This window comes from Carex rostrata, chromosome 15 (assembly GCF_964058835.1).
Source record: "Carex rostrata chromosome 15, lpCarRost1.2, whole genome shotgun sequence".
Taxonomy (NCBI): Eukaryota; Viridiplantae; Streptophyta; class Magnoliopsida; order Poales; family Cyperaceae; genus Carex; species Carex rostrata.
In genome coordinates this window covers 5006535-5033341 of record NC_135932.1, presented here as the reverse complement: position 1 = coordinate 5033341, position 26807 = coordinate 5006535, and the positions used below count along the sequence as shown (strand labels likewise).

The 26807-nt window shown below is 35.9% G+C and overlaps 5 protein-coding genes across 7 annotated transcripts; all 5 read left to right on the top strand.

Moving 5' to 3' along the window:
* Positions 1 to 200: 200 nt before the first annotated feature.
* LOC144566047 (protein FAR1-RELATED SEQUENCE 6-like) lies at positions 201 to 6523 on the top strand. Of its 2 annotated transcripts, none has more exons than XM_078315903.1 (6): positions 201 to 369; positions 1936 to 4153; positions 4350 to 4448; positions 4686 to 4796; positions 5487 to 5555; positions 6053 to 6523. In XM_078315903.1, the coding sequence occupies exons 2-6, from the start codon at positions 1955 to 1957 to the stop codon at positions 6092 to 6094; spliced, it is 2520 nt and encodes an 839-aa protein (XP_078172029.1). In that variant the 5' UTR covers positions 201 to 369; positions 1936 to 1954; the 3' UTR covers positions 6095 to 6523. The 2 variants fall into 2 exon arrangements, with proteins under 2 accessions (XP_078172029.1, XP_078172030.1); XM_078315904.1 differs by having other exon boundaries at positions 204 to 369; positions 1933 to 4153.
* Positions 6524 to 7224: 701 nt separating this feature from the next.
* Positions 7225 to 8397, top strand: LOC144566635 (transcription termination factor MTERF8, chloroplastic-like). The gene has a single exon (XM_078316675.1). The coding sequence runs from the start codon at positions 7225 to 7227 to the stop codon at positions 8395 to 8397; it is 1173 nt and encodes a 390-aa protein (XP_078172801.1).
* Positions 8398 to 11444: 3047 nt separating this feature from the next.
* LOC144566633 (transcription termination factor MTERF8, chloroplastic-like) lies at positions 11445 to 12590 on the top strand. The gene has a single exon (XM_078316674.1). The coding sequence runs from the start codon at positions 11445 to 11447 to the stop codon at positions 12588 to 12590; it is 1146 nt and encodes a 381-aa protein (XP_078172800.1).
* Positions 12591 to 18709: 6119 nt separating this feature from the next.
* LOC144566350 (transcription termination factor MTERF8, chloroplastic-like) lies at positions 18710 to 20686 on the top strand. Of its 2 annotated transcripts, none has more exons than XM_078316363.1 (2): positions 18710 to 18951; positions 19087 to 20686. In XM_078316363.1, the coding sequence occupies exon 2, from the start codon at positions 19169 to 19171 to the stop codon at positions 20327 to 20329; it is 1161 nt and encodes a 386-aa protein (XP_078172489.1). In that variant the 5' UTR covers positions 18710 to 18951; positions 19087 to 19168; the 3' UTR covers positions 20330 to 20686. The 2 variants fall into 2 exon arrangements, with proteins under 2 accessions (XP_078172489.1, XP_078172490.1); XM_078316364.1 differs by having other exon boundaries at positions 18749 to 18955.
* Positions 20687 to 23515: 2829 nt separating this feature from the next.
* Positions 23516 to 25005, top strand: LOC144566349 (transcription termination factor MTERF8, chloroplastic-like). The gene has a single exon (XM_078316362.1). It carries the CDS (start codon positions 23685 to 23687, stop codon positions 24843 to 24845), a length of 1161 nt encoding a protein of 386 aa, XP_078172488.1. The 5' UTR covers positions 23516 to 23684; the 3' UTR covers positions 24846 to 25005.
* The last annotated feature ends 1802 nt before the right edge of the window (positions 25006 to 26807 follow it).

The following is a 26807-nucleotide window of genomic DNA, read 5'->3' as shown; positions in this document are numbered from 1 at the left end:
GGTGTCGGCATAGCATTAGGAAACTGCTGCGGAGCGAATCCAAAATTGTTGAAATACATTTACCTCTCCAGTACGAAAACTACCGTAGAAATCATTCATCAATGACAAAATCCGGATTCTGATCTGACGGTTGACCTCAATTGCAATATTCGGAAAACTACTGGAGAGGATAATGCACGCTCAAATTCACCGAACTCCATACGTTTCCTTGTTCACAAATCACAGCTCGTGTAAAAATAATAGAGAAAGGAATCGAGTCGCCTCTTCCACTCGGGCCGTCGTCTCGTAAAAAGTTTGTAAACCCTAATTCGTCGACATAGCACCCGATCAATATATCTCACCCCGCTCTCTCTTCCCGCTTATCCAAAGGTAAATACTGATTTCTTTCTTCGAGCAATGTTATTTTGCATTTATATTTGGGGGATTTTTTGGCGATTGCTCATTGACTGTGCAAATTTTGCGAAATTGACCTTTTTGCCTTGAAGCTTGAAATGTCAGTGGGGCAACTGCAATAGACGCACATACTTTTCTCTGACATTGCAATTAGTGCCTCGAACATTCAAATGTTGCAATTGATTATTTAAATATCCCACTTATTCCCTAATAAATTGGGTTAATTGGTGTCAGATTGAGAACTATTAAAGTCTGGCTAGTTAGTTGTGAGATCTGTAGTTCGAGAATTGAACTTCAAAAAGCAATATTCCGATGAATTTATAGTTAGAGACTTGCGATCACTTACAACAGTAAAATAGTAACAAAATACTAGGGCCTAATAAACTAGTTGATACTGGTAAGTGCTAAACAGTGCTGAACACTACTGGATTCCCTTTCTCAAAGTAGATTTAGTGAGACGGGGCACCGATGACAAATTGGGTTTAGTGTTTGCGGGAGATGGGGATGTATGGGAGATGCCATAGAGAGAAAGAGATCATTGTCAGAGAAGTAGTGGTTTTTTATGTTTGAGATCACGTCTCCTCTGATTGAGTTCAGGAGGTTCTTTTTGTGTGTTTAGATTGTAGAGCAGCGCAGTGGTAAAAGAACAATTCTTTGTTAAGATCAATTCAGAGGTGGAGAACATGGGGCATGAATGGTGAGCGCAGCATGACAAAGGCAGAATTTAATGTACTGAAATTTTTTGCATTATGATGAACGACAAAAAATGGATAATTATGAAAAGGTGCTGATGGATAAAGTATTTCAAAAACAAGCTCTTACTGCATGGCCCTGCCAAACTAAAACACCTTTTAGAATAGTATCAGGTTAGTTGAATATTGCACTAAATTTTGCAAATTGTTTCAATTTTTTTATTGCATTGTCCCCCACAACTTCGTTGAGTTGTAAAAAAAATTAGTTCCATAATTTTTTTTGAGGAGGCGATAACAGTTTCAGGGCATGTTTCACAGGCTTTTGGGCTCATTATAGTTGCTTTCTTCCTAATAACTTTTGATTTACGAGTGCCTACCGTGCAAGGGGATTTTGCGAGTGCTTACTGTGTGTTAATTTCTACTATTTTGTATTTAGTGTAGCACTAGAGTAGAGGTTAAACCAGGTACCCCTGGCTAATGTAAATTTTTTTTTTTCTGTAAGTTTAATTTAAATCGTTGGCAGGCTCTTGCCGCTAACCTTAAAAAAAAGTTTTGATTTACAAGAATTATTCTAAGAAATTACGTGTTGTATTTTGGAAAATATGATTTTAATGTTTCTTGAGATCTTGCACTAAATCATCACTTCCCCAACAACGTAGAGAAAAATAACACGTGCAATTTACAAAAGAAAATCTAAGTGATGAATATATTCAACAATTCAGAGGATATGAAAAAAATATGATTTCTAAGGGGCCAGAACATGTGAGATTAAGTGATGATCTATATATTCCTTCTCCTTTATACAATCTTATAATATCCTTTTACTGACGAGTGATCTTACTTAAAGCAGTTAGGATTTTGCCATTCACATGGAATTACCGGGTGATCCTGGTATGGTGGTCTCAGCCCAAAACGAAGAGACAAAAACCACTGACCAAAAAGAGTTCGAAGAAACAGATTCCAAATTTAGAACCCCCGAAGGAAATGTAAAAACACCTGAGGTCGGCATGACTTTCAAAAATTATGAAGAGGTGCTTGATTATTACCGTCACTATGCTTGGCAGGTTGGTTTTGACGTACGTGTTAAGCGTACTACTTTTACTGATACCGGGCAACATTATACTGTGGAATTTATGTGCCACAGAGGTGGCAAGGGGAAGACAGACCCAACATACCAGTCTAAACCAACAGCCAAAACCGATTGTGAGGCAACACTACAGTTAAAGCTGGAGGTAGACGGCTTACTACATTTACGCAGAGTAGTTTTGGATCATAACCATGCTCTTGATCCATCATTGGTTAAATGGATGAAAAGGGGTAGGCGGCGGCTCTCTCTTGCAATAAAAACCGAGCCCGAGGGCGGCGCTGATTCAGGTAAGAAACGACGCAAGCGGTACCGGTGGGTCCCTCCTGACAAATCTGAAGAGGGCGTGGAGTGTATGCAAAGTAGAGAGGTAAGTAGTAAAACTTCTACTTCTAACAAGGGTCGGTTGATGCTTCAAGAGGAGGATATAGAAGCGCTCTACCAATTTTTTCGAGATATGCAAATTAAAGACCCCAATTTCTTTTACATGGTAGATTTGGATCGGGAGTGCCGGCTGAGAAATGTGTTTTGGGCCGACTCCATGTCTAGGGTTTCTTTCAAGGCCTTTGGAGATGTGGTCTTGTTTGACACCTCATACCTAGCAAGTGACTATGATGTACCGCTTGCACTTTTTTTGGGTGTTAATCATCATGGACAGTTGGTATTGCTCGGCTGTGCTCTTTTGTCAGATGCTTCATCTGAGACCTATGATTGGTTGTTTAAGACTTGGTTGGCATGCATGGAGGGGTGCTCACCTCAGGCATTGATTACTGACCAAATCGAGGCCTTGCGGGACCCAATTACTAGGATTTTTCCTGGGACCCACCACAGGCTCTGCCCTCGTCAGATTCTAAAACGGATATCTGACAACCTCAAAAAGCACGAGAAATATAAAGAGATCAAAGGGGTGCTGATCAAAATAGTTTATAATTCGTACAAGTGTGAAGATTTCGAACAAGAATGGAAAGCCATGGTTGAAGGTTACGGCCTTGAAGAGAATGCATGGATTAATTTGTTGTATGAAAATAGACATGAGTGGGTCCCGTTTTTTCTCAAGAATGAGTTCTGGGCCGGGATATCTATCTCTCAGCAAGGTTTCTCCCCTTTCTTTGAGGGATGCATGCACCCTGACACTTCCCTAAAGCAGTTCCTTTCCAATTACGAGACAGTTATTGGGAATAAGTATGAGAAAATGGCACAAGCAGATGTAGAGTCTTCACACAAAGGTCCCTTGTTAGTTTCAAAGTTTTACATGGAAGAACAAGTAGCTGAGCAATACACCTATAACATATTTAAAGAATTCCAAGAAGAGTTGAGAGGCACAATGTACTGTGACATGCTCCAGATAAAAGCTCCCGATCAAAGTCAAAGTCAAAATCAAGTTGGTTCGGTTTTTGAGATAAAGGAATCTGTATTTCTAGAAGATGGCGCTGATGTGGCAGAGTATAGAGTTTTTGATGTGTACTTTGAGCCAACTGAAATGGAGCTCTCGTGCCCATGTGGCCTTTTTCAGAGCAAAGGTATACTTTGTAGGCACTCCTTGTCAGTTCTGAAGCTACAACAGATTTATGAGATACCGGGTCGGTATATAATCGACCGATGGAGAAAAGATTACTACTTTAGGCAGTTGTATAATTCTTACAATTTCTCTACAAACAATTACTCAGCTAAAAACCATTTGGAGAGGTCTCGAAGTTTGGCTGAGAGGTGCAGTAGAGTTTCCAACTTGGCAATGGCCTCGGATGAGCGATGTGAGGTTCTGGTTAGATTGATGGCAGAGGTAGAGAGGGTTTTGTTGACCACTGGTACAGTTGGTAAGAATGTGCAATTTAAACTTGTGCAGTGTGAAAATAGAGGAGGTGAAAGTTCAGCAGATATGATTATGACTGAAGCAGCTGATAAGAGTTTGAAAAGGAGAGGAAGGCCGCCGAAGAAAAGAAATGATGGTACTGTTGATCCAATGATTACAGCTAAGAAGAGACCGGTATGTTATCTGAATTTTAGTCCTACTGGGTCAGTTCCGAACTAGTGCAATCTTGGTTGACCACTTTTTGTTGCTTTTTTTGGACCAACTTATTTGTAGAAATGAAATAAATTTCCTTTTGCATATATGTAAACCCCAAGTTAATGTTTGACTTCATTTTTTCTTTTCTGATGAATTGGTTTTTGCAAATACACAGGAAACAATAGGGGCTTCATACATTGAAAGTGACATGTTTTTGGCTGCCCCTACAAATCTTGAAGCTCATGTTGACTCTCAAGATAACATGATTCTAATGGTATGCAATCAATTAGTTACAAGCTGAGATTCCCATACTAGTCAGATTGTGCCAGTATAATTATTCACTTGATCGGATGAAAATAGAGTTGAAAACTTCAAGCGCACAGATGAAACACAAAGGAAATAGTGTAGGGTCTTTGCTAGGACTGGTAACAACTACATGCATGACTTGTATGGTACTGTACTGCTTTCGTATAGTTATCCATTGAAATTGGATTATATCTATCTAATGTAGGGAGGGGTTGATCCAAATGTTCTTTCACTTGGCAACCAATATGGGATGCAAGCTAATAGACCGTATACCAGTACTGATCCATCAAGAGCTTTGTCTAACAACATGATCCAGGTTTTTAAACTATTTTCCTCTCTCTCTATCTCTTTTGAAAAACTTGGCCGAGGCTGCCAAGGTGGATTTTATTAATAGTAAATAACGTCTTTACAACAGAACATCCGATCTTGAAAAAAACAGCCAACAACACATCTAAAGAAGTTTACAACATATTTATAAAAAAAAAGACTTGAGACTCAACAGTGTCTCTCTTCTTCGAAAACTTGACAGTGGCTGCAAGTGCTACACTCTCTCTCTCTACTGCAGAATTACATCGCTTTATTTCCATTATACTGATTAAACTCGTCACAGAGTACTACTAACTACTATTCCAAGAAACACTAAACCAAAAAGTTATTCGGTAACACAAAATATATATGCAGGGGGCTTCTTGAGGATGTATTCGGAGAACAAATCAATTTTATTAAATTTTATAGCAGAGAACATATCAATTTTATTAAATCTTATAGCAGAAAACCATTCTATTGGTTCTTCCTTTTTTTTTTTTTGGGAAAAATGAAATATTTCCACCAGCTTCCATTATTTAGAAACAAAATCTACAACCAAGTATTGGTTACAACTCCAACAATAGAACTAGCCTATGTCCCAAATTCTTCCTTCCCATATATATCAGTGTGCCCAATTTTATAAACCTTTCTAAATAAGTGATCTTGCTTTCTTAAAATTCTTAATGCTGATTTTATACAGGCACAATTTGAGCAGCAAGCTTCTGGAAATCCTGCACGGTCACAGTGGATCTACCATCAAATGTTACAGGTAAAGGGCACAGTGCATCTGGAAATCCTGCAAGGTCTTTTTGTGTTTGACTTTTGAATTTATTGTTTCATTCTGAAATTCCCCTGATTCTTTTTTTGTCCTTCTGCTGTCTGCTTGATAAAAGCCTATTGTTTCTATGTTTGGATCCCATTTTATGATCTGTAAAGGCTGGCTTCGGAAGCTATTGCATGTGGTTCCAAACTTGCAATAGCTTCATTTTTGGAAGTAGCAAAGTCTATTCTAAGAAGGCTTTATTTTATGTTGTTTTGAAATCCTTCTATTTTAATTTATATAATTTTTCTTTTATTTTAATATCTTAATGAAATATTGATTTGTTAAAGAGTAGGCAAAAAAATTATTCTGTTTGTTGGATGGAACTTATTAGTTGAGCATGTGTTTTTAAACTTGAACACAGTGAGAATGGAAGATTTATCATATCATCACCAACAAGGGTTACTATTTAATCCATCGTTTTTTCTTCCTTTTTTTTGCAACAGGAGGGTCAGCTGCCAACTCACCATGGCCAAGGTACTAGATAGAAGATGTGAATTTTTATTTCAAAGATAATAGAAGATGATTTACAAAGTCTTTTGAAGCAGTCCATCCAGTGTAGGCCAACAGTTACAAGCTCTGTTAGAAGTGAAATCATCCAGCTACTGACACTGGTACATGATGGTTCAAATATAAAAAAACTATTCTCCCTTTCTTCTTCTTCTTCTTCTTCCTTTTTCATTTGTTTTCTTTGTTTGGAAGATTTTCTTGTTAGTTAAAATTTAGAATTTGTTTCGGTGTTCTGATTTGTAGTTGGGCTGAAAGAAACCGAGAACGTCTTGTAATTTATATAGTCAGTCGATGTATAATTAAAAATTAAACACATTCCTATTCTCAAATTTGTAGATGAATTTGTACATCTATTTGTCAAACTCTCATTTAGAGTTTGAACCTATACTGTAAATCCAGTATGCTTTTATAGCGACGTTTTTTTTGTACTCATGCGCTAGTGCTGGATCTGTACAACATTTTAGAAACTTCTTCGGCTAAACTAGGACATTTGCCTATAGAAAAACCCAACTTATTTTTTATTTTCCCATAAAGTATCATTTGTTTAAATAATTTAGCACTAAAATTTCACATAAAGTTTTGGACAAAAATACCCTTTATGTTTTCGCTACCCTGATCTTCAAATTTTCTATAATGAGTTCAGATTCAGGACGGGGAATTTCGGCCGTCCGGCTTAGAACATCTTAAAGATCTGACACGAATCTGAAAGATCCCCTAAATCTACCGCTGACATGTACTTAGGACTTAACAGTATCATTTGGCTGAAAATTCGGATGGGATCGCACAGGGACAGGGTGATGCCGTAATCAGAGGATAAGCTTTCAATTTTCTCTTTCGTTCATGATACAGTTATTTTTCATTTCCGGTTCGAATCCCTTTCCTTCTATTGACGCTTTTTCCCGCAAACGGGTCGCCTTCTTACTTGATTTGGAATTTTGGACCAATTGGAAGCGTTCTTCTCCATAAATCAAAATCCGCGGTTCATCCTCTCGTTACCGCAACCACTTCTCTCCCACCTCACTTATCCTTTACCCTCCTCAAAACCTAATCCTACTGGTCGGAATTGCAACGCCTCAAAACCCTTCAATCCTCCGCCTACCGCTTTACAATGTCAGTGACCATGCTTATGAGTCCGTTTCTCGGGAGAATCCATTGCCTCTGTCCAGCTCTTCCCCTTAATGGGAGCGCACCATTAGCCTCCTCCAAGGCTTCCACTCAAGTTTCATCCCAAAATCCCAACTTCGCTGTAGAATACCTCGTCCAATCATGCGGTCTTTCTTCTGGTGAGGCACACAGAGCATCCAAGCATATCCAGCACCTCAAATCCCCTGATAAACCCGATGCAGCGCTCCGCTTCCTGACAGAAATCGGCATAAGTGAATCGGACATAAGAACTGCTGTGTTGCGAGACTCTCGCATCCTTTGCTCCCATGTGGAGAATAACATGAGACCAAACATTGCACATCTAAAAGAGCTCGGCTTCTCCATTGAAGACATCTCAGGTATCATGTCCCGCTACCCTATTTTGCTTCGGTTCAATATTGTGGAAAAACTTGACTCCTGGTTGGGGGTTCTTGGTTCGGTAGATTATTTGTCGGTGGTCATGAAAAGGCAGCCAGGAGTCATTCAAAGCAGCTTCGAAAATGTTACCATGCCCAATGTCTCTTTCCTTCAAGAGCAATGCGGTTTATCTGTTCGTCAAATTGTACAACTGATAAAGACATGTCCTAGATTGATCAAATCTAAGACTGAAATTTTGAAGATGAAAGCTGAGGAGGCAGACCAACTAGGTGTTGCTCGTTCGTCAGGGACTTTTGTACAAGCATTGACTATTGTCTACTTTCTGAGTCAAGACACCATAGATTCAAGGCTGAATAACTTCAGAAATCTCGGGCTTTCACATGAGGAGGTAGCCCTTATGATTAGTAAAGCCCCCTATTTGTTGAGTAAATTAGAGAAGGAGACTGGCAGAACAATGGAGTTTCTGATAAATGAAGCGGGTTGTAGTAAGATTGATTTGGTCCGAAATCCAAGTCTGCTTATGTACAGCTTGGAGAAAAGGCTGATCCCTCGGTGCATTGTTCGAAAGCTTCTGATGTCGGAAGGACTTCCAGTGTCACATAGTGCTTTAATTTCTTTTATGAATAAAACAGAGACGTGTTTTGTGGAGAAATTTATTCTGCCATATGAACATGTTATTCCTGGCCTCCACCAAGCATATGCAGATGCTTCTGATGGCAAAATTGTGGAGATTGAATGCTTTAAGAGAATCTCAAGTTGACTAAAAATTGTGGTTAATTTTGTATTTACACTCGAAGACCATTTTCTATTAAAGAAGCGAATTTCATGTTTATGTATATACGCAACTTCTCTTTTATGTCTTTAAGTTACAAGATATATGCTAACTTTGATGTTTAACCGGAAGAGAGACTGTTAGGTGAAAAGAAGAGGGAAGGGTAGTTTGGTCCGCATATCTTGTGTGGGATCTTATTGTTAAATTTTTTAAGATAATGTATTTTATTGAGAGATAACAAAGAGTTGAGCTTTTGTTGAGCAAATATCCTAATTTTTAAGTTTAAATGGGGAAAATTTTCAAATGCAAAGTTCTGATTAATATATACTAATTTCTTAGTGATTAAGCGACATCCATTACAATCAGATTTTTGCATCTTATTCTAATAAATTTGATGAGTGTTCTCATCTACTTTCATTTCCAGAATGTTCTTAATAATCTTTTTTATCAACTAATACCAAACATTACTCCACTTGAATAATTAATGGTAGTCAAAACTCCCGACAAACTGCGTTTTACAAATTTAACCATAATACATTTTGATTCGGAAAAGAACTTGAAACATAAAAGTTATAGTACGCATTCCGAGCTTTTTACAAAATTTTGAAACACTTCATTGCAGCCCGTATGGAATATTATGCCCAAACTATGCATCAATCTGTGCAGCCCGTATTGAAATCGCAGTTGTTTTGTTACTAGACTTGGGGAATAATTTGTAGCTATAAAATCCTGACTTGTTCGTATTTGTGGATTCTAATTTCATCTTTTTATGAAATGCCCCTTTTACATTTTATTAAAACCATACTTTTCTTCTTAAAAAGAGTCTTGTAGTGCATATGCATTGTGAAAACAAATTACATAAATATGATTAAGCTTTATTATAATCTGGACAACATCAAAGCAATAAGAATACTAATTTTTAAGGATAAATCGACTTAATAAATATCATATATATATGGAATATCAAATCTTTGTTGAGTCAGTTCGAAATAAGAACCAGAGAATTATATTTGTACTAAAAATTTATTAACTAAACATAAAGGGAGTAAGTTATAAGACGAGATACAAAAAAGAGGCAAAAAGAAGAAAAAGGTCAAAAAAATAAAACAGAAAAAAGAAAAGTCAGTGTCAAATGAATGGAACCAACTCCGCTGCTCTCCAAACAAGAGAGCAGAACTCTGTTATTCAAACTTCAACCATTGATTTTTCTCATGCACTCAATACAGATGAACAGTTTGATTTTGACTAATAGAATCCTTCTCTCCTATTTGAAGAGCAGCGGAGTTGGTTCCCAAATGAATACCTTTTTTTGTGACAATTGAAACAATCCGCAGGCAGAATACCTAGCAAATTGAAACAATCCGCAGTAAATTTAATCAGTGTGTCTTGGGCCAGTGAGCCCACGACGTGCCAATTAAGCTAGTAAATATGAAGTAAAGACAAATTTAGGAATGACAACCATTTGGTACACTTGAGCTTGACAGCTTAATTATTAATAAAGTTATCAAATTATAGCTGCGCTCCACATTAAATGTCCGTCTATACACCTTGACAGCTTAATTATTAACAAAGTTTTCAAATTATAGTTGCGCTCCACATTAAATGTCCGTCTGTACACCTTACCTTGAGAATGTGGGGCTGACGCTGTATGCAAGTAGGAGTGTCAATCGGTACAATATAGGTCGTGGAAGTATTTTCTTATTCATATATATCTGTTATGTTGACGAGAAAAAAATTATTCTTATCTATACTAATAAGTTAATGGAAAAAAAAAATCTAACTCATAATTATTTTAATATATACAGTATGGGTTGAATAGATGATAAAAAGGTGTCATTGACACTTTAATTTGTACTTTTGATAAAATAGTTTTCAAACAAGAAAAAAGAAGAAAAACTTGAGAAAATTTGTAATGAAAATTTAGATCAACAGTAAAATAGATGAAAAAAATTTAAATTAAGATCACATCTTATATATTGAATCATGAATATGAATAAAATTAGATTATATCATCTATTATTTTATATATTAATTGGGGCAATTTCATGTATATTCCTCAAAAATTTTAATATTACAAATTTATCCCTCCAAAATCAATAATTACATATTTATCCTTGAAAATCATACAAACTCACATATTTGTCCAATCTAACTCTATAACATATCAAATATTTTCAAAAATAATTAAATAATATTTTTTTAAACCTAAAATAAATTACAATATTAATTAAAAAATATGTTGACTATTATGCTCTTCGTTTTTGTCTCTTTAGTCCGTCTAAGTTCTCTTCTCTCTAAGGCACCAAACCTCCCGCCTCTCTCTCCAAACGAAAATGGAAAATTAAAGCAGCGAGGAGTGACAGAAATCTGTGTGAGGGGAGGCGATTAGGGAAGGCGATTAGGGAAGGCGGGAATAAATCTATAATTTGGCGCATTTGGAGAGAGTGGCAGGGGAGGTTTGATGCCTTACAGAGAAGAGAACTAAGACGGACTAAAAAGACCAAAGGGTATAATGGTCAACATATTATTACTTAATATTGGAAAATAAATTTTAAAGTTAAAAAAAATATTATTTTGGAGATATTTGATATGTTATAGAGTTAGATTGGACAAATATGTGAGTTTGTACGAATTTCAAGGATAAATATGTAATTGCTGATTTTGGAGAAACAAATACGTAATATTAAAACTTTCGAGGATATATATGAAATTCCCCTAATAGTGAATCCACTATCCAATCTCATCCGTATAAACGAAAAAAATTGCGCTAGTGTATTCTCCTGCGCCACATCCACTTTGAGCGTTCTCTCCACAAATCAATAATCTCCGGTTCATCCTCTCGTTACCACAACCACCTCCCTCCCACTTTATCTTTTCTCCTACTCAATAGTTTCAATTACTAAATTTCTTTAATTTGTGCCAAGCCATCCATCTGCTCTCATTTCATTCTCAGCTGCACAGCTGCCACAGGACAAATTGAAAATTAGGTCGAAATCCTTCAACCCTTGGCCTACCGCTTTACAAGCTCAGCTACCATGTCTATGTGTCTGTTTGTGGGGAGTATCCATTGCCTCCGTCTCTCACTTCCCCTCAATCGGGGTACCCCATTTGCTGCCTCCAACGCTCTCACTCAATCTTCATCCCTGAATCCCCACTTTGTTTCAGAATACCTCGTCCAATCATGCGGTTTCTCTTCTGACGAGGCACACAGAGCATCCAAGCATATCCAGCACCTCAAGTCGCCCGATAAGCCCGACGCAGCACTCCGCTTCATGAGAGAGATTGGCATAAGTGAATCGGTCATAAGAACTGCTGTGTTGCGGGACTCTCGCATCCTTTGCTCTCATGTGGAGAAGAACATGAGACCAAACATCGCACGGTTAAAAGAGCTCGGCTTCACCATCGAAGAGATCTCAGGTATCATTTTCCGCTGGCCTCGAGTGCTTCAGTTCAATATTGTGACAAAGCTTGACTCCTGGTTGGGGGTTCTCGGTTCGGTAGAGTATTTGAAGGGGGTCATGAAAAGTCAGCCAGGAGTCTTTCAAAGCAGCTTCGAAAAAGTTATCAGACCCAATTTCTCTTTCCTTCAAGAGCAATGTGGTTTATCTATTTGTCAAATTGTCCGGCTGATAAAGACGTGTCCTCGATTAATTAAATATAGGGCTGAACTTTTGAAGATGAAAGCTGAGGCGGCAGAGCAGCTAGGTGCTTCTCGTTCAACTGGAACTTTTGTGGACGCATTGATTACTGTCTACTTTCTGAGCCAAAGCACCATAGATGCAAAGCTGAATATCTTCAGAAATCTCGGGTTTTCACATGGGGAGATAACACTAATGATTAGTAAAGCCCCCAATTTGTTGAATAAATCAGAGAAGAAGCTTGTCAGAACAATGGAGTTTCTGATAAATGAAGCGGGTTGTAGTAAGATTGATTTGGTCCGAAATCCAAGTCTGCTTATGTACAGCTTGGAGAATAGGTTGATCCCTCGGTCCATTGTTCGGAAGCTTCTGATGTCAGAAGGACTTCCAGTGGCACGTAGTGCTTTAATTTCTTTTATGAATAAAACAGAGACGTGTTTTGTGGAGAAATTTATTCTGCCATATGAACATGTTATTCCTAGCCTCCACCAAGCATATGCAGATGCTTCTGATGGCAAAATTGTGGAGAATGAATTGCTTTAAGAGAATCTCAAGTTGACTAAAAATTGTGGTTAATTTTGTATTTACACTGGAAGACCATTTTCTATTAAAGAAGCGAATTTCATGTTTATGTATATACGCAACTTCTCTTTAATTGTTCTTTTTCTCTTTTATGTCTTTAAGTTACAAGATATATGCTAACTTTGATGTTTAACCGGAAGAGATATTGTTAGGTGAAAAGAAGAGGAGGGAAGGATATTTTGGTCAGCATATCTTGTGTGGGATTTTAATGTTAAATTTTTAAGAGAATGTATTTTATTGAGAGATAACAAAGAGTTGAGCTTTTGTTGAGCAAATATCCCAATTTTAAGTTTAAATGGGGAAAATTTTCAAATTGCAAAGTTCTGATGAACATATACCAATTTCTTAGTAATTAAGCGACATCCATTGCAATCAGATTTTTGCATCTTGTTCTCATAATTATCAAATATAATTCTCATCTACTTTCATTTCCAGAATATTCTTAATAATCTTTTAGAAACTCATAAACTACACTAAAGTACAACAATATTAATTATTCTTATTGATCAACTAATACCAAACATTACTCCACTTGAATAATTAATGGTAGTCAAAACTCCGGAGAACTGCGTTCTACTTGTAGGACAATTTAACCATAATACATTTTGATTCTAAAAAGAACTTGAAAAACAGAAGTTATAGTACGCATTCCGAGCTTTTCACAAAATTTTGAAACACTTCATTGCAGCCCGTATGGAATATTATGTCCAAACTATGCATCAATCTATGCAGATAGCATGGATTATTTTGACTTAAATTGCTGTTAATATAAACATGAACTGGACTAATTTAGTCCCGAGGATTGACATAGCAGTTGGTTTGTTACTAGACTTGGGGGGATAATGCTAGGCCGTAGCTATAAAATCCTGACTTGTTCGTATTTGTGGATTCTAATTTCATCTTTTTTATGAAATGCCCTTATTACATTTTATTAAAACCAAACTTTTCTTCTTAAAAAGAGTCTTGTAGTGCATATGCATTGTGAAAACAAATTACATAAATATGATTAAGCTTTATTATAATCTGGACAACATCAAAGAAATAAGAACAATGATTTTTAAAGAGGGGGGAGATTTCAGGGCCCGGACGAGAGAAAAATTTGTAGTTTTAATATAAATAATTTTTTTATTAATATGTCAATAGATCATACAAAATATGAGGGACAAAAAAATTTCTTCCCCTCTCTTGTTCTTTTTCTTTTTCTTTTTTCATTACATGATTCATATTTTCTAGGAGACATTGTTTTAAATTAAAGATAAAACAAAGTAATAGAACGATAAAACCTAGGTAATGAGGCAGAGCAATCCAATCTAGAGGTCGCGGTCCGCCGCCTTGTCTCACCCAGTTCAATCCCTGCCGCGCCACGCCGCGCTGTGTCGCTGCCGCTGTCGTGCCACGTAGTGTCACTGCCGCTGCCGCGCCGCACTGTGTCGTTGCCATTGCTCGTGAGAAGAGCAAGATTTCTTAATTTTTTTCTCCCTCGTTTACTCGTTTATTGATTTACTGAGAAAAAATGGCGGAACTAGATTTTCAATTTTTTAGGTTTTTAATTTTTTGAGTCCCATTGACTGTTACTGTTGAAAAATTGGTAGGTTGTCAAAATGAAAAAACTTTGAACAAATGGTAAAATAAAAAAAAAGGAATGATTGAACCTTTCCTTTTGGTGAAGAAACGAAAAAAATTTGGAATATTTTTTTGTCCAATCAGCTATCTGTAAATGGAATTTTAATCTTTCTGTTATGTGATTTTAAGTTTTTAACACATATAAACTTTTTTTTTGGAGGCTCTTTGGGAATTTGGGGGACGGCCCTGGGTGCCCTGGATCAGGGTCGGCACTGTGGAAGTATTTTCTTATTCATATATATCTATTATGTTGATGAGAAAAAAATTATTCTTATCCATACTAATAAGTTAATGGAAAAAAAAATCTAACTCATAATTATTTTAATATATACGGTATGGGTTGAATAAATGATAAAAATGTATCATTAACACTTTAATTTGTACTTTTGATAAAATAGTTTCCAAACAAGAAAAAAGAAGAAATACTTGAGAAAATTTGTAATGAAAATTTAGATCAACAATAAAATAGATGAAAAAATAAATTTAAGATCACATCTTACATATTGAATCATGAATATGAATAAAATTAGATTATATCATCTATTATTTTATATATTAATTGGGGCAATTTCATGTATATTCCTCAAAAGTTTTAATATTACAAATTTATCCCTCCAAAATCACATATTTATTCTTGACAATCATACAAACTCACATATTTGTTCAATCTAACTCTACAACATATCAAATATTTTCAAAAATAATTAAATAATATTTTTAAAAATTAAAAAAATTACAATACTAATTAAAAAATATGTTGACTATTATGCTTTTCGTTTTTGTCTCTTTAAACTATGTCATTTTATTTATATTATGCCATTTTGTTTAGAAATGAAGTCCTTGAATTCATAAATGTGCATTATGCTATTTGAAGAAATGTTGAACTGCTATGTTGTATCAAGGAGGCGTGAAACTGTCTTTTTCTTTAAGAAATAGGAAATATTGGTCAAATTTTTGTATTTCAGTATTTCAGAGGACCGTCTTGTAAAATTTCTGTATGTTTAGGTAAGTTTGTAACTTCAGTATTTTTAGAGGACTGTCTTGTAAAATTTCTGTATTTTAGGTAAGTTTGTAATTTCAGTATTTTTACAGGATAAAATTTCTCTAAGCCGCAATATGAAACATGGATATAATTGGTACAGTGGTTGAAGATAGGGTCTTCTGTCATCTTTCAAGTGTACTAGAGAAATTGAATGAAATTGGTTAGGCGTTTTTCAACCTGGATGAATATTCAGCAAGCCATCTCCTATAATCAAGATCAAGAAGCTAATTAATAATATTATTTTGTTTAATTGATGGTGTTTTAAGAGTTTCAGTTTCTAAAAATTAATGCATTCTTCATGAAAATGTGTGTTCTTGCTATTATCTCAATTCATGTGGATAAGTAGTAAGGGAGATCAAAATAGGTGAAATTGGCCTAATAACGTGTAGGAAATTTAAGGGAATAAATCTGTTGCGATTTCATCTCTCTGTCAGCAAGCCTCTTCAGCCTTGTCCTCGTCTCCCGCTCCCCCTAGAGTGGAGCGGGGGATCCGCATCGACAGCCCCTCTTCTTCCTCCTCTTCTTCTCTACATTCTTCATCCCCTCTTCTGCCCTCTTTCACTCTCATCTACCTCGTTTTCTCTTCAAAAAATTCTAGCCGCCAACAAGTGCTACTCGTTCCTGCCCCCCTACTCCAACACCTATCCGTCGGGAGAAGATAAAGTTGACGATAATAGCCATAGTCGTCATCTCTCTTGTCTATCGGCACATTCTCTTCCTTCATCATTGTTGGGAGAACTAAGAGGACAATTGGCGGCAATAGCCCTAGTCGTCGACTCTCATCTCTCTTTGCACTCCCACCACCACAGCACCCTGTTTTCTCCGTCCGCAACCCAAAAAAAAAAAAATGATGTTTCCTTTCCTTTGGTCGCTAGCCAGCCAATACTGAAGGTTATCAGTGTCTACCACTAAAGGATATGGTTTGTTTCTTTTGTTGTTTTAGTTGTTTGCAAGCTTCTAAATAGCGTTTATAGCGGTGTAGCGGGGAGACAAAAAAAAAAGCTTTAGCGAATAGCGGAGCTATAGCGAAAGCTATTATAAATAGCGTTTTTTTATTTCAAAAATTATATTTTATATTTCTACTAATAGTAAAAAGAGTGATGCTTCTATGGACATAAGGGCCTATTTGTAAAATGAATATATTTTTATTTTCAAAGTTCAAACAGCCGATCCGAACCGTTCATCTTGTTCTCCATATTAATATATCTCTGGAGACCAAATTTTACATTTTTCTGAATTTATTTACTATTTATTAAGATGGGTATAAAAAATATCAAATTCAGACCATTGAATTTTGTACCCATCTTAATAAATAGTAAAAAAAATCAGAAAAAATGTAAAATTTGGTCTCCAAGCACATATTAATATGGAGAACAAGATGAACGGTTCGGATCGACTGTTTGAACTTTAAAAATAAAAATATGTTCATTTTACAAATAGGTCCTTATGTCCATAGAAGGCTTTGCCTAGTAAAAATGTCTCATCAAGAAAAACAATATCAAATTAATTAAGAAGTTCTAATATTATTCATATTAAACCAATACAAAGTTCAAATTGTCATTCAAAATATCCCTAATTCAAAAACTATCGATATATTTTATATTCAAAATATACCACTACCATATATTAATGCATGATACAAAATTTAATTGATATAGCGGTATAGCCCGCACATGTTCCATTGTATTGATATAGCTTAATAAAGTAAAAAAAAAAAAACCAATCTAGATATTAAGGCCCATTAAAATTGCAAAATCATGTTTTCAGAAAAAAAAAAAAGTGCAAAATTATAACCCATGTAGCATAGCGGACCGCTATTGCCGCTATTGCCGCTACGCGCTATAGCGGACCGCTATTACCGCTATAGCGGTCGTAGCTTGATTAGCGCAGTTTTAGCCCGTAGCTTAGCTTTTTGGGTCCAAAACCGCTATAGCGGCGCTATAGCTTAGCTATAGCTAGCTATTTAGAAGCTTGGTTGTTTGTGTTGTTAGATGTTGATGTTTAGATGTTGATGTAGTTTGGATGATGTTTTGGATGTAGAACGATGAATGTATTTTACGTTTTATTTAATAAAAATTATACTTGACAGCCACTGTCAAGGTTTCAAAAAAAAAATCTGTTGCAATTCCAAATTACCTGAAATCCCTACGATTCCAAATCCCTCACTTCATTTGTTTAGAGATTCTAAAATGCACACATCTCAAGGAGGAGTTACATTTTATGTACAAATCTCTAAGGCCTTAGGTCCTATTCGGCGGCCTGTTAAGAAATGAGAATGATAATAGGAATCAAAAGTTTTGAACTAATTTTTACTGTTTATCGTGGGAAAAACAACTTCAGTCTGAGTAAATTTTTTTTTTTCTCACGTGAACAATAATCTGCCGAACAAGGCCTAAATAAATGAAGGGTGGAATTTGAAATCGCAGGGATTGCAGAGAATTTGAAATCACAGCAGATTTATTTCCGAAATTTAACCAGCATATCTAGCGAATTTTTTTTTTCTCACGTGAACAATAATTTGCCGAACAAGACCTAAATAAATGAAGGGTGGAATTTAAAATCGCAGGAATTGCAGGGAATTTGAAATCACAACAGATTTATTTCCGAAATTTAACCAGCATATCTTGGACCAGTTAAGCTATCAAATCTGAAGCAAAAGTCAAGGAATGACAATCAATGGCCACATTTAAGCTAGGCAGCTTAATTAATAAAAAAGTTTTCTAATCTAAGCTACGCTCCAGATTAAATGTCTGTCTATACACTTACCTCTTGTGGATGTGGGTAAGTAGGAGTGTTAACACTTACATACAAGTCATATGAAAGCATTTTCATATTCATATTTATTATGTTTATGATTTTTTTTATTCATATCAATAAACTAATAAAAAAAATCTTATTCATATTTATTTTATCGAATATAAATATATACATATTAGATAATTAATGATAAAAAGATGTCATTTGACACTCCAATTTGTGCTTCTTATAATATATATTTCAAAATAAGAAAAAAAATGCAGGAAACTTGATATGGGAATTTGAATGAACGGCTAAAAATAAATTTAGAGTATATATATTGGGACTTGGCTACGGTGCTATGGGTTGCATAGAGGCCTTCCGTGCTACGGCTCAATATTCGAGTTTTCAAAATCCTAACGGTCGATCCGAACCGTTCATCTTGTTCTCCATATTAATATGTATTTGGAGACCAAATTTTACATTTTTTGAAAAAAAAATTTACTATTTTTTTTTAGATTTATTGAAAATCAGACAAATTATATATATATATCATATCAGCTATTATCCACATTTATAATTTTATATAGAATAACGGTTACAAATAGCTTTTATCCTTATCCATTATCCGTTATATTAACGAGAAAAAAAAAAAAAAAAACATTCATCTTATCTGTATTAACGGAAAAATGTATCCGTATCCAATAGGATAGGAATCGGATAAACGGGGAAAATGGCGCCATTGACTAAGCGCTCAGTATTCTGAATCTCTGATCCATAAATCAAAATCCGCGGTTCATCCTCTCGTTACCGCAACCAACTTCCTCCCACCCCCCTTATCTTTTCTCCTCCTCAAAACCTAATCCTCCTAGACGTAATTGTGACGCCACTCCTTTCGAGGGATTGCTTCGGGTTTATTTGGTTAGTATTAATTAGTGCTCAATGCTTTCAATTATTGAATTTCTTTATTTTGTGCCAAACCATCTATTGGCCTTTTTGACTTCAGCAAAAAGTAGTTTCTCTGAGAACTTGAATCTGCTCTCATTTCATCCTCAGCTACACAGCCGCCACAGGGCAAAATTGCAAATTGGTCAAAATCCTTCAACCCTTCGCCTACTGCTTTACAAGCTCAACCACCATGCCTATTAGTCTGTTTCTGGGGAGAATCCATTGCCTCCGTGTATCTCTTCCCCTCAATCGGAGTACACCATTCGCTGCCTCCAACGCTCTCACTCAAGCTTCATCCCCAAATCCCCACTTTGCTGTGGAATACCTCGTCCAATCATGTGGTCTCTCGTCTGATGAGGCACACAAAGCATCCAAGCATATCCAGCACCTCAAGTCCCCCGATAAGCCCGATGCAGCACTCCGCTTCCTGAGAGAGATTGACATAAGTGAATCGGTCATAAGAACTGCTGTGTGGCGGGACTCCCGCATCCTTTGCTCCCATGTGGAGAACAACATGAGACCAAACATTGCACGTTTAAAAGAGCTCGGTTTCTCCATCGAAGAGATCTCAGGTATCATTTCCCGCTGGCCTCGTTTGCTTCTGTTCAAAATTGTGACAAAGCTCGATTCCTGGTTGGGTGTTCTTGGTTCTGTAGAGTATTTGAAGGCAGTCCTGAAAACGCAGCCAGATGTCCTTGAAAGCAGCTTCGAAAAAGTTATCATGCCCAATTTCTCTTTCCTTCAAGAGCAATGTGGTATATCTGTCCGTCAAATTGTACGGCTGATAAAGACATGTCCTAGATTGATTAAAGTTAGGACTGAAGTTTTGAAGATGAAAGCTGAGGAGGCAGAGCTGTTAGGTGTTTCTCGTTCATCAGGAACTTTTGTGCATGCATTGATTATTGTATACTCTCTGAGGCAAAGCACCATAGATGCAAAGCTGAATATATTCAGAAATCTCGGGCTATCACATGAGGAGGTAACACTTATGATTAGTAAAGCGCCCAGTTTGTTGAGTAAATCAGGGAAGAAGCTTGTCAGAACAATGGAGTTTCTGATAAATGACGCGGGTTGTAGTAAGATTGATTTGGTCCGAAATCCAAGTCTGCTTATGTACAACTTGGAGAATAGGCTGATCCCTCGGTTCATTGTTAGGAAGCTTCTGATGTCGGAAGGACTTCCAGTTTCACAGAGTGCTTTAATTTCTTTTATGAGTAAAAAGGAGACGTGTTTTGTGGAGAAATTTATTCTGCCATATGAACATGTTATTCCTGGCCTGCACCAAGCATATGCAGATGCTTCTGATGGCAAAATTGTGGAGATTGAATGCTTTAAGAGAATCTCCAGTTGACTTTCTGGTTTTAGATTTTACCTCATGAGCCTCCTCTCCCTCCCTCTCTCCCTCTCTCTATCTTTTAACTTTTTGAAGTGAGTCTACTTTATAATGATGTGCTTATGCTCCTGATGGCAAAATTGTGAAGGTATGTTTTAAGAGAATCTCAAGTTGATTTTCATGCTGGTTTTAGATTTTACCTCGTGAGGCTTGTTATAGAGGGATTCGAACTCTCAATCTTTGAATATCCAACAGTCCTATGATTTTTTACTAGCCAAAAGTCCTATCTTTTAACTGTTTGAAGTGAGTCTACTTTGTAATGATATGCAAAAATTATCAAAGTATTATCTCTATTGAGCTGCTCTTTAATTTTAACTACATTATGTATGAATCCCTTTTTCATTTTCATCTTTTGTATTCATCGTCTTTCAATCTAGTGATATAGAAATCAATTTAGTATGCAGATTGATTGGCCATAGTCACTTTTGGAAATATTTTTGCATGGATAATTTTCAAGCCAGAAAACTCTGTATATGCCTAAGATGTTATTTTTTCTCTTTTATGTCTTTAAGTTACAATATGTGCTAAATTAGATGCTCAACTGGCAAGTTATTAACAATTAGGATATTGGATAAGAAGTTCTATTTTTAACCAGAGATTAGGTGAAGAGAAGAGAAGGGAAGGGTATTTTGGTCCGCGTATCTTCTGTGTGATTTTAAATTTTTAATGTTAAATTATTTAAGAGAATGTATTTTATTGAGAGAACAAAGAGCTGTTCAGCTTTTGATGAGCAAATATCCTAATTTTGAGTTAAGATGAGGAAAATTTCAAAATGCAAAGTTTTAATGAATATATACAAATATATCCTAATGATAAAGCGATATTCATTACAATCAGATTTTAGCATCTTATTTCAATAATAATCAAATGTAATTCTCAGCTACTACTCATTTTCAAAACATTATTTTTTTTAGGGTAAGATGGCAATCATCTTACAATTTTCATTGATAAGAAAAAAATATTTACATCAAAATTTAAAAACCAATTTACATCACAATAAGATTATATAAGATAACACACTACTCTTGATTGCACTTCTCCGTCAGATTCGTCTAATCTGAATCGACAACTCACCGTCTAATTGCACTTCTTACGCATCGGAACCTCTTGCAAGCAACTTTAGATCTGACCTCAAAGGTCAGCAAGTCTCTCGCCGCGTACATAAGAACTCTCTCTTGCAAAAGGCGGTTGATGATGAGGAGAGTGGTGTTCAAAAGATGGCATAAATTTATATGAGGAAGACAATTTATAAACTGTCTTTTGTTTATACTATGTAATTTTATTTAGACTATGTTATTCTCTTTAGACTATGTAATTTTATTTAGGCTATGTCATTTTATTTAGATTATTTCATTTTGTTTAGAAATGAAGTTATTGAATTTATAAATGTGCATTATGTTATTTGAAGAAATGTTGAACTGCTATGTTGTATCAAGGAGGCGTGAAACTGTCTTTTTCTTTAAGAAATAGGAAATACTGGTAAAATTTCTGTATTTTTAGGTAAGTTTGTAATTTCAGTATTTTTAGAGGACTGTCTTGTAAAATTTCTGTATTTTTAGTTAAGTTTGTAATTTCAGTATTTTTACAGGATAAAATTTCTCCAAGCCGCAATTTGAAACATGGATATAATTGGTACAGTGTTGGAAGACAGGGTCTTCTATCATCTTTCAAGTGCACTAGAGAAATTGAATGAAATTGATTAAGCGTTTTTGAACCTGGATGAATATTCAGCAAGCTATCTCCTGTAATCAAGATCAAGAAGCTAATTAATAATATTATTTTGTTTAATTGATGGTGCTTTAGGAGTTTCAGTTTCTAAAAAATTATGCATTCTTCATGAAAATGTGTGTTCTTGCTATATCTCAATTCAAGTGGATAAGTAGCAAGGGAGATCAAAATAGGAGAAATTGGCCTAATAACCTGCAGGAAATTTAACCAGCATATCTTGGACCAGTTAAACTAGCAAATCTGAAGCAAAAGACTAGGAATGGCAATCATTGGGCACCCTTAAGCTAGGCAGCTTAATTATTAAAAAAGTTTTCAATTCAGAGCTACGCTCCAGATGAAGTGTCTGTCTATAGACTTACCTCTTGAGCACGTGAGTATGCGAGTAGGAGTGTTAACAGTTACGATACAAAGTCATATGAAAATAAACTTTGTTCTTTGAGAAAAGTTAACGTCCCTGGGTCTTCCAAAAATCTCCGCGTATAAAAATCTTTCTTTTTAGCTTAGTTCCGACGTATTTTTTAGGCCACGCATTTTCAACTGCCATAACCGGCCGCCATTTTTTCTATTTAAGCCCTTCCTTTTTTTACAGCTTTTCCTTTTTTTTGAAAATTGAATTGTTTACAGAATAATATGTGTATGTTCACAGAAGGTGGTCTCCAATTTAACTGCCAATTGTACTTCAATTGTACTTTGTTCGTTGACCACGCGTTTTCAACAACTTTCACTTGTTTTCATCTGGGACCATGCGGTTTCATCTGTAGAACATCCATTGAACTTGTTTATAGGATTGTTTTCATAGTATTACCAGATCTAATGAACTAGTTTATAGAATTAGTGTAAAAAGTCCGGAGATTTTCGGAGGACTGAGGGCCGGAAACTATTAGCTGCTTCCTTGTTCTTTTCATATCAATAAACTAATAAAAAAATCTTATTCATATTCATTTTATCGAATATGATATATACAATAAATACATATTAGATAATTAATGATAAAAATGAAGGAAACTTGATATGAAAATTTGAATAAACGGAAAAAAATAAATTTAGAGTATATTGTATATATTGGAACATTAATAAAAAAAAAACAATATCACATCAGCTATTATCCACATTTATAATTTTATATAGGATAATGGTTACAACTTACAAATAGTTTTTATCCTTATCCGTTATCCGTTATATTAACGAGAAAAAAAAACATTCATCTTATCTGTATTATAACGGAAAAATGTATCCGTATCCAATAGGATAGGAATCGGATAAACGGGGAAAACGGCGCCATTGACTAAGCGCTCAGTATTCTGAAATCTGAATCTCTGATCCATAAATCAAAATCCGCGGTTCATCCTCTCGTTACCGCAACCAACTTCCTCCCACCTCCCATCTTTTCTCCTCCTCAAAACCTAATCCTCCTAGACGTAATTGTGACGCCACTATTGGCCTTTTTGGCTTCAGCAAAAAGTAGTTTCTCTGAGAACTTGAATCTGCTCTCATTTCAACCTCACTACAGCCGCCACAGGACAAAATTGCAAATTGGTTAAAATCCTTTTAACCCTTCGCCTACTGCTTTACAAGCTCAGCCACCATGCCTATTATTCTGTTTCTGGGGAGAATCCATTGCCTCCGTGTATCTCTTCCCCTCAATCGGAGTACACCATTCGCTGCCTCCAACGCTCTCACTCAAGCTTCATCCCCAAATCCCCACTTTGCTGTGGAATACCTCGTCCAATCATGTGGTCTCTTGTCTGATGAGGCACACAAAGCATCCAAGCATATCCAGCACCTCAAGTCCCCCGATAAGCCCGACACAGCACTCCGCTTCCTGAGAGAGATTGGCATAAGTGAATCGGTCATAAGAACTGCTGTGAGGCGAGACTCCCGCATCCTTTGCTCCCATGTGGAGAAAAATATGAGACCAAACATCGCACGTTTAAAAGAGCTCGGCTTCTCCATCGAAGAGATCTCAGGTATCATTTCCCGCTGGCCTCGTTTGCTTCTGTTCAAAATTGTGACAAAGCTCGATTCCTGGTTGGGTGTTCTTGGTTCTGTAGAGTATTTGAAGGCAGTCCTGAAAACGCAGCCAGATGTCCTTGAAAGCAGCTTCGAAAAAGTTATCATGCCCAATTTCTCTTTCCTTCAAGAGCAATGTGGTATATCTGTCCGTCAAATTGTACGGTTGATAAAGACATGTCCTAGATTGATTAAAGGTAGGACTGAAGTTTTGAAGATGAAAGCTGAGGAGGCAGAGCTGTTAGGTGTTTCTCGTTCATCAGGAACTTTTGTGCATGCATTGATTACTGTCTACTTTCTGAGCCAGAGCACCATAGATGCAAAGCTGAATATATTCAGAAATCTCGGGCTATCACATGAGCAGGTAACACTTATGATTAGTAAAGCGCCCAATTTGTTGAATAGATCAGAAAAAGCAGTTGGCAGAATAATGGAGTTTCTGATAAAGGAAGCGGGTTGTGATAAGATTGATGTGGTCCGAAATCCAAGTCTACTTACGTATAGCTTGGAGAATAGGTTGATCCCTCGAAGCATTGTTCAAAAGCTTCTGATGTCGAAAGGACTTCCGGTGGGACAGAGAGCTTTTATTTCTTTTGTGGCGCCAACTGAGACTCAGTTTGTGAAGAAATTTATTCTGCAATATGAGCATGTTATTCCTGGCCTTCATAAAGCATATGCTGATGCTTCTTCTGGCAATATTATGGAGCTTGAATGCTTTAAGAAAATCTCAATTTGACTTTTTTTGCTGGTTTTAGATTTTAGATTTTACCTCATTAGGTTCGTCATCATTCTCTCTATTAACTTTTTAAGTGAGCATACAACTATACATTGTAATGATATGAAAAATGATCAAATCATGATTTCAATTGAGCTGCAACCGCAATTCCTCTTATTTATCTACATTATGTATGAATCCCTCTTTCATTTTCCTCTTTGTATTCATCGTCTCTCAGTCTAGTTATATATAAAGCAATTGTATGTGTATTGATTGACCAATTTTGAAAATATTTATGTTTGGATAATTTTCATGCCAGAAAACTCAGTACTTAAATCAGTTAATTTCATTTTTTTGTATAAACATAACTTAATTTTCTTTAATTGTTCATTTTCTCGTTCATATTGTCTTTAACTTATAAGTCTGCTAACTTAGATGTTTAAATAGCAAGTAGCAATTTAGGAGATTGGATCAGGGGAAGACCTATCTCAAACAAGAGATGTACTTGGCTGAAGTAGAGAAGAAAAGATAAAGATAAGGGAAGGGTATTTTGGTCCGAATATTTTTTTGTGGAACTTTTTAATGCTATATTATTATAGAGAAAATATTTTAGGGAGAGATAACAAATGAGTTGAGCTTTTGATGAGCAAATATCCTAATTTTAAGTTGAGGTGGGGAAATTTTCAAATTGCAAAATTTTGATAAATATATACCAATTTCCTATATTGAAACGTAGAGAGTGATAAAAAAGATTATTTTTATTTATTTTTAAAATTGCAGTGCAAATTGCTCAAGGATGGTCTGTCAACAGTCATTGGTGGTGTCGAGAAAGGGGAGGTAGCACAATTGATTAGGAAAAAGTCCTAGAATTGTTGTACCCAAAGGTCGAGAGTTCGATTCTCCCTCACGACTTCGCAGCTTTTGCGAAGATTTTCAAAAAAAAAAAAAAAAAATCATTGGTGATGCTTCATATGGGGCTTGTTTGCAAGTAGCATCTGTAACACAGATCACCTTTACTAAAACTCAAGCATTGTATCACGTTAACTGTTGCAGTGTTGATTTGAAAGAAATAAGGCGCTTTATGTTATTATGGATTTCTTTTAGGTGTTAATAAAAAATTAACATAAAAATAATATCCTAGACAGCTGAATTTTTGCTTTGCGATTGGAAGCAAAGTTTATCAAGGGCTTGATTTAATTCAATTCCTTCAAAAATGATTTCAATAAGACTTCACAATGTTTTTTTTTTGAAACTCTTGGTAGTGGCTACCAAGTATAATTTTTATTAATTAAAACATAAAATTACATTCATTGTTCTACATCCAGAACATCACACATCAAACGACATCAGCATTTAAAAAAACATTCAAATCTAAACATCAACTTATAAATCTTAACATCTAACAACACAAACAACTAAAACAACAAAATAAACAAATCCTCTCCTTTAGTAGTAAACACTATGACCTTCAACATCGGCTAACCAAGCGCGGAGATGGGGATGTTAGGAGATGGGTGGGATGGCAACTAGGGCTATTGCCGTCAATGCTCCGGTGATTCTCCCAACAGTGGTGGAGGATGACAGGAAAATGCCGATAGACAAGAGAAATGACGACTAGAGCTATTATCATCAAATATCTCTTCTTCTGACATATTGGAGCAGAGATAGGAACAAGGAGGGGTAGGGCTTGATGGCGATTAGAATTTCTTGATGAGAAGGGGTGATGGACAAAGGTAGAAGAGAGTGGAGAAGTGAGACGAAAAGGAACCTGGTGGTATGGATCACCCCGCTCCCCCGGAGGGGAGTGGGAGGCGGCAGTGGAGGAGAAGCGAACTGTAGTTGATTGGAGGAAGGCGATAGGGTCATAGGGAATAGGAGGAGGTGACTTCACAATGTTAAGCTTGATTAAATTAATATGTAATAAATGCCCATTCATATAAATAATACGTGTCAATTAAATTAATTAACAAATAAATCTATAGT